This window comes from Sminthopsis crassicaudata, chromosome 3 (genome assembly GCF_048593235.1).
Source record: "Sminthopsis crassicaudata isolate SCR6 chromosome 3, ASM4859323v1, whole genome shotgun sequence".
In the NCBI taxonomy this organism is placed as follows: Eukaryota; Metazoa; Chordata; class Mammalia; order Dasyuromorphia; family Dasyuridae; genus Sminthopsis; species Sminthopsis crassicaudata.
Window position 1 is genome coordinate 337,209,098 of NC_133619.1, and position 14,701 is coordinate 337,223,798.

Consider the following 14,701-nt stretch of genomic DNA (forward strand, 5'->3'; position numbering starts at 1 on the left):
CTCTTATTGATCATCCAGTCCCCAGCTTCTTAAACTGGGATCTTGTAATGTGGGGGTCATGAAATTATGATTGAATCATTTTATATACTTGTTATATTCGGGGCCATGAAAAATTTCTTGGGTGAAAAAGGGCCATGAGTGGAAAAGTTTAAGAAGCCCTGAATTTTTCTAGTCTACTTTTATCTTTTTGTAGATGGGGAAATTGAAGTGGAGAAACCTTATGTGATTTGCTCAGGATTGTGCAGCTGGTTAGGGGCAGGTCCATGACTACTAGTGAGGTCTCCTCACTCTCACTGAGGATTTTAGACCAGGTCCATAGGATGTAGTCCAGATCAGTGGCTCTGTACATTTGGTCATTTGCCAGCATCATCAAATGTGTTGGGTGGCTGTTGGATTTTTTTCCCTAACAGTCTGATGGGCAATGTGGCCTTTTAATGCCTCTTAGTTGGAGTAAAGACAGGAAACATTAGAAGTTGAACAGCTAAAGGAAAAGGTAGCATTCTGCATTGGAAAGAATACAGATTGTGGAGTCAGAAAACCTAGGCTGTCCTCTGATACTTATTTACCTGTATAATGTTGAATACATTAAGCTTCAGTTTGTTCTCTGTAAAAATAAAGTTGGCCCAAAAGTATTCGCTAAGGCTATTCTAGATCTCAGTTTAGTGCTGTGATTACTTTGCCTCTTTTATTATCATGGAATGAATTATTGAATCTCAGAATTAGAAAGATGCTCAGTAACCATCCAATCTGATTTATGTCCCAGAAGAAATTCTTTCCCTAACATCTAAGAAATGATCTAGACTCTGGGCAGTGAGATAGATAGGTCACTTACCTGAGGTGTTCGTTCCACTTTGGGACTGATCTCAAAAGTTGCTGGTGTTCAGTCACTTCAGTCGTGTCTGCCTCTTTGTGACCCCATCTCAGATTTCCTTGGCATAGACACTGGAGCAGTTTGCCATTTGCTTCTCCAATTAATTTTACAGGTGAGGAAATTGAGGCAAACAGGGTGAAGTGATTTGCCCAAGATCTGCAATCAGTTCCTGACTCTAGGCTTAGCATTCTGTGCACTATGGTGCCACCTGGCTGCTCCAAGAAAATTCTTAGTGCTCAGTGATTCTGAAAATGCACTTTTCTCAAAGGCAGCCTGTGAAAAGAGAGACCCGTGATATCATTGTTGTAGGAAATTCCTTCTGCTAAGCACAGACAAGTTTATCTAATTTATAACCTTGAAAGGTTACCCAGAACACAGTGCTTAAAAGCTAACACATGTCCGAGGAGATGCTTGACATGGGGTCTTCATCATGCTGGGAAGGCTAGCCTTCTAAAAGGGGTCATGGAATCATAGATTATTAATTAATACTAGAAGAGTCTCAAAAGGTAAACCCTCTATTTTCTATATAAGGCACCGAGAGATCATGGGACTTGTCCAAGATCACATAGGCTATGAGTGACAAAACTAAAATTTGAATTGATCTTTTCTGATTCCCAACCCAACCCAACATGCTTTCGATGGCATCCTGCTATTGGGGGAAAAATTATAATGTCAGCCAAGTGTACAGCATCTTTGGCTCTTAGCAGAAGGAACCTTACAGATCACAGAGTGTATCCTCTTCAGATACAGAAGACTGAGGCCCAAGGAGGTTGTGTTATACAGGTAGTTTCAGAGGAGGGAATAAACAATATAAACCTGTAAAGTATTTTGTGTTTGTTTAATGTAATTTTGTATGATCAGCTAACACACTGAATAAATTATGATTGATCAAAATGGATTATGGTGACTAAAGCCTTGGCTTCTTTTTGTTCTAAAATTAATCACTGATAACTTTGACTCTACTTAGTGATATATGATGCACAATAACTTGATTGTTGGCCAGTCTTTACCAGGATAAAAATAAAATATTTTGTAAAGATTTTATTTCATTATATAATATTTTATTCATATAGAGGGACTTTCTTTTAAAAAATATTTATTTTTACATGCATCATAATGTGCTCCTTTCACTGCCCCTCTCCTACTGAATAAAATAAATAAGAGTTGCATAATAAATATGTATAGTGCAGTAAAAATAAATTCCTATATTGGCCACACCCAAAAATGTATGCTTCTGTCTCTGTGCTTTTTTAAATTTATCACTTCCTCAGCAAGAAGTGAGTAGCATATTTCACCTTGAGGTTTTTATCACTACATTGATCAGAATTCTAAAGTCTTTCAAAGTTAAATTTCTTCATAATCCTGCCGTTATATAGCTTATCTTCCTAGTTTTGCTTACTTTGCTTTGCATCAGTTCAAAAATGCCTTTCTAGTTTCTTCTGAAAATGTCTATTTTATTATTTCTTATGGATGTGAATATTCCATCACTTTCAGATCCTATAATTTGTTTAACCATTACCCAACAGAAGGAAAGACTTTTTTCAATTTTAATCCACCAAGAAGATAAGAGCCTCTAGAACTACTATGGTATCTTGGTACATATAGATCCTTTGGAAGTTCCATTTTATTCTTTTTCTACTAATAGTAGGCTCTTTGGGTCAAAGGACAAGAACATTTTAGTAATTTTCTTTGAAGAATGGAACAAATTCACAGCTCCATCAACAATAAATCAGTGTGCCCATTTCCCCATCACTCCTCCAATATTGTCTATTCTGATCTTTGGATATTTTTACCAATTTCCTGCATTAGAAGTGAAGCCTCAGAAGTATTTCGTTTGCTTTTATTTGTTTTAAGTTCTCTGCAAATTGATTTAGAGAAATCTGAAGTAGTTAAAAATGGTTTGCAATTCTTCTGAGGAATATCTGTTCAGGTTCTTTGACTACTTATTCAATGGGCAATGGGTTTTGGTTTTATATATGTATATTAGTTCCCTCTAAATATTGGATATCAGAGCCATGTCAGTGATATTAAATGCAAAGATTACTTTTTTTCATCCCATTGACCTCTTCCCTTATCCTAGTTATACTGATTGTGTTTAGGCAAAAGATTTTCAAAGTTACTTAACAGGAAATACCCGTTTTATCTTTTGTGATCGCCTCTATCCTTAGTTCAGAATTCTTCTTTTGACTAATACTGTGGATGGTATTAAGTATATTGTTGTTACTAACATTATATACTTTGGCCCATTATGAACAATTGGATAACATGAAGGTGTCTACAGAGACAAGGAAACAAAACTATTAATAAACAAAAATATGAAACAAAGTTCAAATCTAGTTTTAGTATCAAATCCCAAATAGAGAAGTCATGCAAATGTGGAAATGGCTGTCTCCAATTTGTTTTTGCTTTTAGTCATCCTGATGCTCTGCAGGTATTGTTTCCACATTTTAAAATATAATTCCATAGCTAATTTTATGAATGATTAAGAAGTAAAGGAGAACATTTAAAGGTAAAACTCCAAATCTGAAAGCCAAAATGTGATGAATGGAAATATTTTCACCTTCCTTCTCAATTTTCTCTCCCACCTCACCCTCCTTTACCCTCATAGTGACTTACATAAGATGAGGAAGTGGAAATTGCTGTGAGTCATCTCACAAAGAGGCTTTTGAATTAAAATCTTTCCAAATTTTTAAACACTTGTTGATGAGAAGCAATTCCACTGTTCTCATTAAATGGTTCATAATGCTGTTAGATTTATTTGGGGGAAAGTGCTCTGATAATAGAAATTTAAATGTTTTTACTACTTCATTTTACTTGGTATCATCAGTAGTATCTTGAATAAATTATGATTGACCAAAATGGATTATGGTGACTAAAGCATTGACTTCTTTTTGTTCCATAATTAATCACTAATCACTGGTTCCTGGGTCAATGGATTTGGGTTGAAATCTTGCTTTTGTTTGCTCAAAGTTCCTGGACCTTAGTTTTGTTATTTGGAAAATGAGGAGATTAGACTCAAAGTCCTCCAAGGGCCCTTCCAGCTTTTTTAAACACTTGTTGATGAGAAGCAATTCCACTGTTCTCATTAAATGGTTCATAATGCTGTTAGATTTATTTGGGGGAAAGTGCTCTGATAATAGAAATTTAAATGTTTTTACTACTTCATTTTACTTGGTATCATCAGTAGTATCTTGAATAAATTATGATTGACCAAAATGGGTTATGGTGACTAAAGCATTGACTTCTTTTTGTTCCATAATTAATCACTAATCACTGGTTCCTGGGTCAATGGATTTGGGTTGGAATCTTGCTTTTGTTTCCTCAAAGTTCCTGGACCTCAGTTTTTTTTATTTGGAAAATGAGGAGATTAGACTCAAAGACCTCCAAGGGCCCTTCCAGCTTTAAAGTCCACACTTCTATAATAGAAAATTGTTTGATTCTGGAAAAGATTCTCTTCAAGAAAGAGAATCTTAATGCTCACTTGCTTTTCATCTTTTGTAGATGCCTGGCTGAGAATAAAGGAGATGTTGCTTTTGTGAAACACAGCACCGTCTTGGATAATGTAGATGGTATGTGATTCCCTCTAGGTTTCAGTGAACTATGGCATCAGCACCAAGGGTGGCACATGGATCTTTATAGCAATCTTGCACAATTCAGTCCAACAAAGAGAAACTGAGTACATATGGTTATGCAGAATGCTAGAGGCCAGGAGAAGCTGTAGGTTATAGTAAAAAAGCACCACATTTAGAGTTGAATCTGAGTTCAAAGATTAGTATTATTTATGTGACTTTTGACCAATCACCCCTCCTCTCAAAGTCTTAGTTTCTTCAATTAGAAAGTGAAAGAATTGGACACTACTTGCTTTCTTGGGTTTCTTTGAACTCTGATAACTATGTAGAAAACATAGCTAAGATTCAGGCCCAGACTCTTGGAGTTTATATTATGAGAGCTTAATGTGAGACATATAAAAATTGTGACAGAGATTGTGCATAATCAGTAGCATCACCTTACACTTTTAATAACTGACACTACCTCTATTACTCTAAGAAGCAGTGTTAATCAATCAATAGATATCCATTAAATGCCTACTATGTGTCAGGCATTGTGCCAAATCCTAGACAAAGAAAAAAGATAATCCTTGCCCTTAGGGAGGCCTCCAGTTTAATGCAGGAGGCAATGTGCAAGCAATTATATACAAACAAGCTATTTGCAGAAAAAAATTGGAAATAATTAACAGAGGGAAGCCACTAGACTTTTTGGAGGGTGGATCTTTGTAGAAGATGGAATTTTATTTAGGACTTGAAGAAAGCCTGGAAGTAGAGATTAGCAGAGAGAGTATTCTAGGTACTGGAGACATGCAGTGAAAATGCCCAAAGATGGGATATGTAGTGTCTCCTCTATGGAGCAGCAAGGAGAAAGTGTGACAGAGATGTTGAATATAAAAAGAAAAAATTGAGGAGGGTGATACAGAGGTAACGCTTATTAAAGACTTTGAATGACACAGTATTTTTATCTTTGGTCCTGGAGGTGATAAAGAAGCACTTAAATTTATTGAATGTGTGTGTGTGTGTGTGTGTGTGTGTGTGTGTGTGTGTGTGTGTGTGTGTGTGTTGGATAGGAGGGAGTGTTAAATGCTCAAATATACCCTTTAGGAAGATCACTTTCGGAGTTGAGTGCAGGATGGAATATTTGGAGTAGGGAGAGACTTGTGAGTTGAGTTTTGAACACATTGAGTTTAAGATATCAATAGGACATCCAATTTGAGATGTCCAATAGATATTTGAAGATGAGAACTTGGAGGTTAGCAGAGAATTTACGACTAGATAACATTCAAGAATCATCAATTTTGAGATAATAATCAAATCCATGAGAACTGATGAGATTCACCAAGGGAAATCTTATCAGGGGAAAAGAGAAGAAGCTTCAGGATAGGACCCTGTATGATATATGAAGTTAGAGGGCATGACCTGGATGAAGATCCAGCAAAGGAGACTGAGAAACTGTGGTCAGGTAGATAGGAGAAGAATAAGGAGAGAAAGGCATCATGAAAACCAGTAGAAAATCTCAAGGAGGAGAGGGTGAATGATAGTGTGAAAGGCTGCAGAAAGGTCAAGAAGGATGAGGATGATAAAAGGCCATTGGATTTGGCAATCAGACCTTGAATGACTTTAGAGAAAGCAGTTCTGTTTGAATGAGAGATCCCAAGCTAAACTTCAAAGAGCTAAGAAGAGGATGAGAGGAAAGGATGGGAAAGACCCTCTTGTAGATGTTTTTCTCAAGAATGGTAACAAAAGATAGGAAAGATATGCTATGAATGGATGAATGAAGTGAAATTTTTGTGAGGATGGAGGAAATATTGGCATGTTTGTAGAGTGTAGAATAGTAGCCAGTAGAGAAAGAGAGGCTGATATTTGAGTGAAAGTGGGGATGTCAAAGAGGGAAATCCAGTGGAGAAAACAGAATGGAAGAGGATCACATATGCATGTGAAGAGTTTTGTTTAGCAAGGTAAAAGTGGCTATCTCTTCATGTGAGTCAAGGGTGAAGGAGACTCTGGCAAAAGGCATCTGAGTAATGTGAGTTGAGGAGGAAAAAGAAGGAGCTCTTGGCAAAGGGAAAAAAGTAGATTTGGAGTTAGAAGATCTATTTTCAAATATCAGCTCTGACATTGACTGCATATATGATCTTGGATAAGTCCTCAAATGAAGAATGAAGGGTTTGAGTGGGAATGGGAAGGGAGCTTGCAGGATCCCTTTCAGCTCAAAGTCCATACAAGTCTGTATATCCACATACAGTAGATTCTTGAATATCCATTCTTTACTTACACTAACAGATGGAAGGAGAAATGCATGCTTAGTAATTTTTTCTTTTTGTTTTCCTCTTTCTCCCCCATCAGAGGTGTGTGTGTGGGATAGTTTTGCTAGTGCAGATCAGTACTTGTCTTGGAGCTTGGTTTTTAGAGGGATGCCAGGGCCACTGAGAGGTTAATTGAATTGCATCAAATCACACGCCCTAAATGTATTAGAGATGGAACTGGAAAGCTAGATCATCTTGATTCCTGATAACAATGACAATCATTAGAATAAGACCTAGCATTTATGTAGTGTTTTAAAGTTTATTTAACAACAACACTGTTAGGTAGATTCCCATCATTAATCCCATTTTACAGAAGGGAAACCAAGGAAGACAGAGGTTAAGGGACTTGCCCAGCATCACATAGCTATTAAGTATCTGATACCAAATTTGAACTCAGAATTCCAAGCCACTGAGCTTTCTAACTACTTCCTAGATCAGCTCTCTATCCACTACTCTACAAAGCCTCTCAAAAAACTGTTAATTTCCCAACAACAAATTTTTGGATTGATATGAAAACCAGTCCTATATCTTAGGTACCCACAATTTCAGGTTTAGTGGACCCAGTTGAATATAGATTTAAGATTAATTCAGAGGATCCATAACTAATTGTTCAATGAGCAGTGTAGACATTTGTTGTCGTTATTTCAATCATATTTGGCTCTTTGTGACCCCATTTAGGGTTTTCTTGGCAAAGATATTAGATTAGTTCACCATTTCTTTTTGCAAGATGAGGAAACTGAGACAGTGTTAAATGACTTGCCCAGGGTCACACATCCAGGAAGTGTCTAAGATCAGATTTGAACTCAGGAAGATGAGTTTTCCTGATTGTAAGTCTGGCATGCTATCGATTGCACCACCTAGTTTCCCTTTAGACTCAAAATTCAGAGTTCAGCTTTGACGTGGACTCTTTCTCAGATGATTTTGAGAATGGAGCTGGGCCTTGAATGATGGTTAAGAATTGGATGGGGAAAGAAGGTAAACAAGAAGCATCTTGAAAGAGTGTTAAAAGCATAATCCAGAGTCTACATCCTCCCCTCATCATGGCCACCTTTTTGATTCAGTACTCCTCCCCAGTTTTAGTTTCCCCCTCTGTTAAGTGAGGAAGATTAGTGAGAGTGAGAATGCAAAATGAGGGAATCTGGTGAAAACAGGCTGGTCACTTCCATTTCTAATCTCCTTATGATTCATTCCCTATAGGGATAATGGTGAGAGTAGAATGATGGAAGTACAAAGACACAATACTTATGACAGACTATTTCAAGTCAATTTTGTCTCCCACAAAGAAATAGTGGGGCACAATGGCAGTCCTTGCCTGACATAAGAACTTGCTAAATTTTCTGCAAAGAGGTGGTAAACTATTTACATGACAATCAAAACCATTTGAATGAATAAATGAATTCTCCCAGGGACTAAAGCAACATAGATTTAGAGCTAGAGGTGATTTCAGAGATTATTTAGTCAAACTCCTTCCTTTTATTGATGAGGAAACAGGCCCAGAGGAGTTTCACATCACATAATGTCTAAGATGCTCTCTTAACACTCTTTTCAATGTCCATGTTTTCTCCTCTAGTAGCATGACAAAAGATAGATAACAAATGAAAAGGCTGCCTATGAAATATGTATTCACATGAGTATGCTAATGTGTATAGACAGGTGGTATTCATTGAGCCTGTGAAGTAGCTTTTAAAAATGATCCTTCTAAGAAGTTTGCCCCCAAGGGGAACCTAACAAGTGAAGCAGAGAAACTAGTGCTCAATGTCTGGGAAACAATCAGAAGATTAAGGTTTTTTCTTTCTCTACTTATACTAAAAGGTATTTGGAAACAGAAGAACAAATTACATTCTCCTTGGTCTTAAAACCAGAAGTTTGTTTTGAACCTCAAGAAAAAGTCTCATGGACGGAAGTGTTCAGCATAGGATGAATGATGATTAGTTATAAAATGTGAAGTTGAATTGTCTTTCTGGGGGGATAGTAGATATATTCTTCTTTCCATGAATCATCATGGCACAGATGTATAGATTTTTATGAAGAAGTAAATTAGAGTCATAGGTACTATAATTACATGAGTAATAGCCTGTAGATTAACAAGTAGTCAAAGTAGAAATGGTTGTTGATATTTACTTTCATTCTCATTTCAGAAAAGAATACAGAATCTTGGGCAAAAAATCTGAAAAGTGCTGACTTTAAGTTATTATGTTTAAATGGAGGCCAGGATGATGTGGAAAATTTTGAGAATTGTCACCTGGCTAGGGCACCAAACCATGCTGTGATCTCACGGCAAGAAAAGGCATCTTTAGTTCGCCAGGTGCTATTGGATCAACAGGTCTGTATAATCCAGTGCTTGCTATCCCTTTTCCTTACTTAATTGGACTTGAATGCGTTAATAGGACCCAGAACCCAGTCACTTAATTTTATTTCCACTTAAATCTGAAAGTGGGTTATTGGCTGTGGCTGTATATTAACACTATTGCCTTAAGTCTCTATATAGAAAGTAAAAGAGAATGTGCAGGATCCTTTATGATCTTCTGTTAGTGAGCTTTCTGACTCAAGAACAGAGGAGCATTAAGTTTTTCAAACTCTGTGCCTTCTTGATTTTATTGAGAGACTTTGGGAAAGCTTCCTGTACTCAATCCTATTTCACTTAGTTCTTTTTCTAGGTGAGAATGATGGTTTAAATCACTTGGCAGACAATTTGGGTATAAGTTATGATAAATATATTTGGCTTTGTCCTTGATTATCTGCTTTTTAAAATCAAAGTTAAAACAGTCAGAAATAGCACTGGTAGAAGTTAGCATAACACTGGACACTATGAAAAAGACATGGTCTCTGAATTCAAGATATCACAAAAACGACAAACCAAATGAATAAACCAGGGAAAGCAGTAGTTACTGAATAGTATAATTGAAGGAGGATTCTGAAAACTTCTTTCCTCTCAGAAGGCAGCTTCACAATTTGGATAACATACTGCCTCAGATTTGGCCAATTATTCCTTTAGATAAGGGTATTTTATCTCTAGGAAGGCCATTATAAATTCCCCTTAAGGCAATGTGTTAAGCAGAAATCTTTCAGGATCTGAGAAAACAGTGGCATAGCCTTTGGGCTATAAGGGGACCAGACAGAGGACAAATGAGAGGTGTCTATAATATTAGGAAGGGATAATGTTGACAAGGTAAAGAAAAAGATACCAGAGGTCAATGTGGATTGCTTTGAAGTTTTCTCTAAGGTTGATCCTGAGTATATTATATTTTTCTCCCTTTTTCCATGGATGCCTACTGATAACATGTCTGTCTCTTTGACTCAGAACCATTTTGGAACTTATGGCAGTGAGAAAGAAACTTTTAATATTCTACCCAAAACCGGAAACCTCCTGTTCAAAGACAACACTGAGTGCTTGGCAAAAATCCCAGATGGCACCACCTATGAAAGTTTCTTAGGAAAAGACTATGTCACAGCTGTTGGCTCTCTCAAGAAATGCTTGACTTCCTGTAAGTAGGAAGACACATAATGGGGAAATGGAGCACATAATCAAATGAATTCCTTAGAAACACCGGAATCATCAAATCTGATAAATATTGAGTATTTGCTATGGGTCCAGCACTGTCCAAGGTGCTGAATAGTAGACAAAGAGCAATCTATTAGTCTTCATCTTCTGACTGTCTCTAATTAACAGCCATGTAGGGGAATAGCTGGTGGCCACACAGATTTCCTTCCAGCTTGCTGCTGGCCTATTTCTTCCCCTTTCAGACTAAGGTTGGCCCTGAATGTAACCTATGGCAAAAGGGGTGATGGTCTAGAGCAAGACAGAAGAGAATAAGTCAATAAGCATTGTATGAAAACTCATTGCCTTCATACCAACAACTCTTTCCAGGCCCTTAACAACCTCTACTCAGGCTGGGATCACTGGCCTGGGTCACAGGTGACAACTCCAGTGACTTGAAACTTGAGGGTTGTGCACAAAGCAAAATTTAGACTAGATGACCTTTCTGGCTTCCATCCAACCCTAAAAATGTGTGTGTGTGTGTGTGTGTGTGTGTGTGTGTGTGTGTGTGTGTGTGTGTGCATATGACAACAGAACAGAATAAATTAGAAACAGATACAGGAAGGTAGCAGAATAGGAAAATAATAAACAGTCATTTTTAAGATACTTCTTTTGTGATGTATGAACTTGTATAAGGGACCTCTTGGCTATTAAGGAGAAAGGTAGGAATATGTGGCCATGGCAGATCTCTTATCCCATTAAGATAAGGGCAAGGGAGAATTATTTCTATGCTCTTTATTTCCCATGATTTCTAGTGTTTAACTGCCATTTACATATTGTAGGAGGGTGGGGATAGAATCATTTTTAGCAAATAGCCAGCAGAGTCTGAATAACCATCTGTTCTATTCTTTCCCCACAGCTATTCTGCCTGTTTGTGAATTTCACAAATTCTAGAAATCCAGGAAAACCAGACATCCACCTGTGAGGGACTAGCCACCAGATTGTTATATTTCTCTTTGCCGCTCTCTTTCCTGATCACCAAATATGGTGGGGACTTCCTTCTCACTTTCTTTTAACAGATGATCCTAGAGAGGAATATTGTCTTCAACCTTCACACTTCCCTGTTTTCATCTGAACAATAAATAAAAGTGGAAGAATGTCACTGATTCTGTGTGTCTTTGTATCACACTTCCTTCACACCTCATGATTTTACTTAATTCTAAACTACTTTGCCATATTGAAATGCCATTTTTGTTTTACACTAGATACATGATTTCATTGGTACAAGGAACTCTCTCTCAGAGGAAATTAACTCTGTCAATATAGACTGGTTCCTATTATATCAACTACAGTCTTAAGCATGGCCTGGAGATCTTGAAAGATCAAGGGTACTCAAGGGTATCTAGCAAGGAGTAGAATTAAAATTAGCTCTTCCATGTAGAGGTCAGTTTTCTAAGGATTCTACTACTTACTACTAGCCACATGACTCTTGGTTAACTATTTCACTGCTTCGTCCTCACCTCCCTCATCTGTAAAATGGGGATAATCATACTTGTACCTGATACATGGGATGGGTATATTGAGGAAATCCCTTAAATATTATAAAGGGCCATATCAGAAATCTACTTTGACAAATATGTAAAAGGTTTACCATATCAATATTTCCATGTAAACAAATTTTAAGTTTTTAAAATGTATTTAGTTTTGGAAATAGGATATATATGCATTGATATATGTTTACATACATGTATATGTGTATGTATGTATGTATGTATTGTCCTTTGTAATTCTTATTTTCCTAATTTGCTTAGCAAGAGTAATTTCAGTTTAGCCTGGCTCATACTTGACATAATTTCCAGAATTTGATTATTGAGACTTGAATAGTAGCTAGATAGAGCAGTCCCCAGTCTGGAGTCAGGAAGATTCCTCTTTATAGGTTCAAATCTGGCCTCAGACACTTACTGATTGATCATGTTACTTAATGCTGTTTGCTTCAGTTTCCTCATCTGTAAAATGAAGTGGGGAAGAAAATGACAAATCACTCCAGTATCTTTGCCAAGAAAATACCAAATATAATCAAGAAGAGTTGAAAACAAATGGAAAGACTGAACAACAAAAAATCAATTTGAATAAGCAAGAATAGTCCCATAGAATTTCCTTGATTTCACCTAGATACTCTTATTTATAAAACAATTGAGGAAATTCAGGCTTCCTTTTTGGCTGTTTATTACACAAAAAGTAATCAGAGGCACAGATAACAGAGAAAAAAATGTGACTTTTTCACTGCATCTTTCCTCCTGCCTTACTTTTCCTAATTTTGCTCCTTTTTACCCTGATTAGCTGCTACCACCTCTCCTTAACCTCCCAATCTACCATTGCTTCTCTGATGTTCCTACATAGTAGCCTCTGCACTTGACCCTTTCACCTTTTTACCAAACACCAACCCTTGCTTATACTTGTCATCTTTCTTATTCACTCTTACTGGAGTATTGCCAATATAAAGAAAGAAGAAACTTCCAGGAAACAGTTTCTAGGTAATTAATGATAATTTAATTTAACAGTATAATAACTTTATAGTATTAATTAGAATATAAGATAATATTTAGTAATAAATAAAATTATTAAGTTAGTTAATAATATGTTGATGGTTTGCTTTATCTTGGCAATCAAAGACAAAAGACATGGAAAGCAGGAAAGTTTTAGATAATCCTGGAAAGGAATTCCCTTGACAACTGAAAATCAATTGATTGGTGGACATTCGATGAGGAAATGGAATAAAAATTTCAGCTCTTCCTACTGAGAATATGTTGATCATGAGGTTTAACTATCTCCAGCAGTCTGGACAAGAGAAAACCTCTTCATTCAGACCACTCTGGTTGGCTTTCTCTTAAACGATTTTTTGACAGTACATATGCATGAGTAATTTTTTTTATAATGTTATCCCTTGTATTCATTTTTCCAAATTAGCCCATCCTTCCCTCTACTCCCTCCCCTAGATGACAGGCAATCCCATACATTTTACATGTGTTACAATATAACCTAGATACAATATATGTGTGTAAATCCCATTTTCTTGTTGCACATTAAGTATTAGATTCCGAAGGTATAAGTAACCTGGGTAGATAGACAGTAGTGCTAACAATTTACATTCACTTCCCAGTGTTCCTTCTCTGGGTGTAGTTTTTTCTGTCCATTATTGATCAACTGGAAGTGAATTGGATGTTCTTTATGTTGAAGATATCCACTTCCATCAGAATACATCTTCATATAACATTGAAGTGTACAGTGATCTTCTGGTTCTGTTCATTTCACTCAGCATCAGTTGATGTAAGTCTCTCCAAGCCTCTCTGTATTCCTCCTGCTGGTCATTTCTTACAGAGAAATAATATTCCATAACCTTCATATACCATAATTTACCCAACCATTCTCCAATTGATGGACATCCATTCAACTTCCAGTTTCTAGCCAATATGAAAAGAGCAGCCATAAACATTTTGGCACATACAGGTCCCTTTCCCCTCCTCAGTATTTCTTTGGGATATAAGCCCAGTAGTAGCACTGCTGGTTCAAAGGGTATGCACAGTTTGATAACTTTTTGGGCATAATTCCAGATTGCTCTCCAGAATGGTTGGATTCTTTCACAAATCTACCAACAATGTATTAGTGGGTGACCCTAAATTCTAATGAAGAGTTACAAGGGTTCATTTCCCTGGGCTAGATTCTATTTACACTCCCTCCCAAAATGGAAAGGAATGTTATTAAATTAGGATCCAGGCTTTTTCTCTGCTTTTTCTTCATTGAGGTCCAGCTCCTGTGGAAGGTTAGCCTCTGAAGACATGACTGATTGAGATGAACCCTAATCCAGAGAATGTGGATGACTCAAACTATGATCCACAGTTTGAGCCCATAGTGCCTCTTCCTGAGCAGGAGATCAAGACTCTTGAAGAAGATGAAGAGCTTTTTATGATTTGGGCCACGTAGTTCTGATTTGCATCTGAGAATGATCTTTCCAAATGGAAAGAGCTAGGAGCAGGTAACACAAATCTACTGAAACACAAGGAGAAGGGGATGATTTGCCTCCTCCTGAGAAGGGACAAAATTTTGAATATCTGTGCAAATCACTATTTGATACCATTGCTGGAGCTGAAGGCCAATGCAGGCAGTGCTCAAAGGGCCTGGGTCTGAAACACACATGTTGACTTTGTTGATTAAAATCCCAAGCCTAAATGTGATCCAGTTCCTAAATGCAGCAAATGCCCTGAAGCTTAAGGCAAAATATGAAAATAAGGAATATATAGAAGGAAGAATAGGTAACAAGAGCAGGCATAGTAGCATCAAAAATGGGGTGAGGAAGTTCTCAGAACTGTCCATGAATAAGGTGAAAGAGGAGAAGGAAAAGAAACAATTTAGACAAAAGCTGGAGGTGCCCAAGGAGGAAACCTAGCACCATAATGTATTAAACTTGTAGGCCTCACTTTCTTTCTTTTAATTTAACTTC

General features: G+C 37.0%; 1 protein-coding gene and 1 pseudogene across 3 annotated transcripts in view; both read left to right on the forward strand.

Annotated features, from left to right (window-relative positions):
• LOC141564752 (serotransferrin-like) overlaps window positions 1-11,365 on the forward strand; it is a 35,287-nt gene extending 23,922 nt beyond the window's left edge. For all 3 annotated transcript variants that reach the window (XM_074307649.1, XM_074307651.1, XM_074307650.1), the window contains exons 14-17: window positions 4,373-4,440; window positions 8,864-9,048; window positions 10,027-10,210; window positions 11,123-11,365. In XM_074307649.1, the coding sequence (XP_074163750.1) occupies window positions 4,373-4,440; window positions 8,864-9,048; window positions 10,027-10,210; window positions 11,123-11,157 (472 nt within the window). In that variant the 3' untranslated portion in view covers window positions 11,158-11,365. The remainder of the gene's footprint in view (window positions 1-4,372; window positions 4,441-8,863; window positions 9,049-10,026; window positions 10,211-11,122) is intronic.
• A 2,687-nt stretch (window positions 11,366-14,052) lies between these two features.
• LOC141562091 (ran-specific GTPase-activating protein pseudogene) lies at window positions 14,053-14,647 on the forward strand (annotated as a pseudogene).
• Window positions 14,648-14,701: the final 54 nt, after the last annotated feature.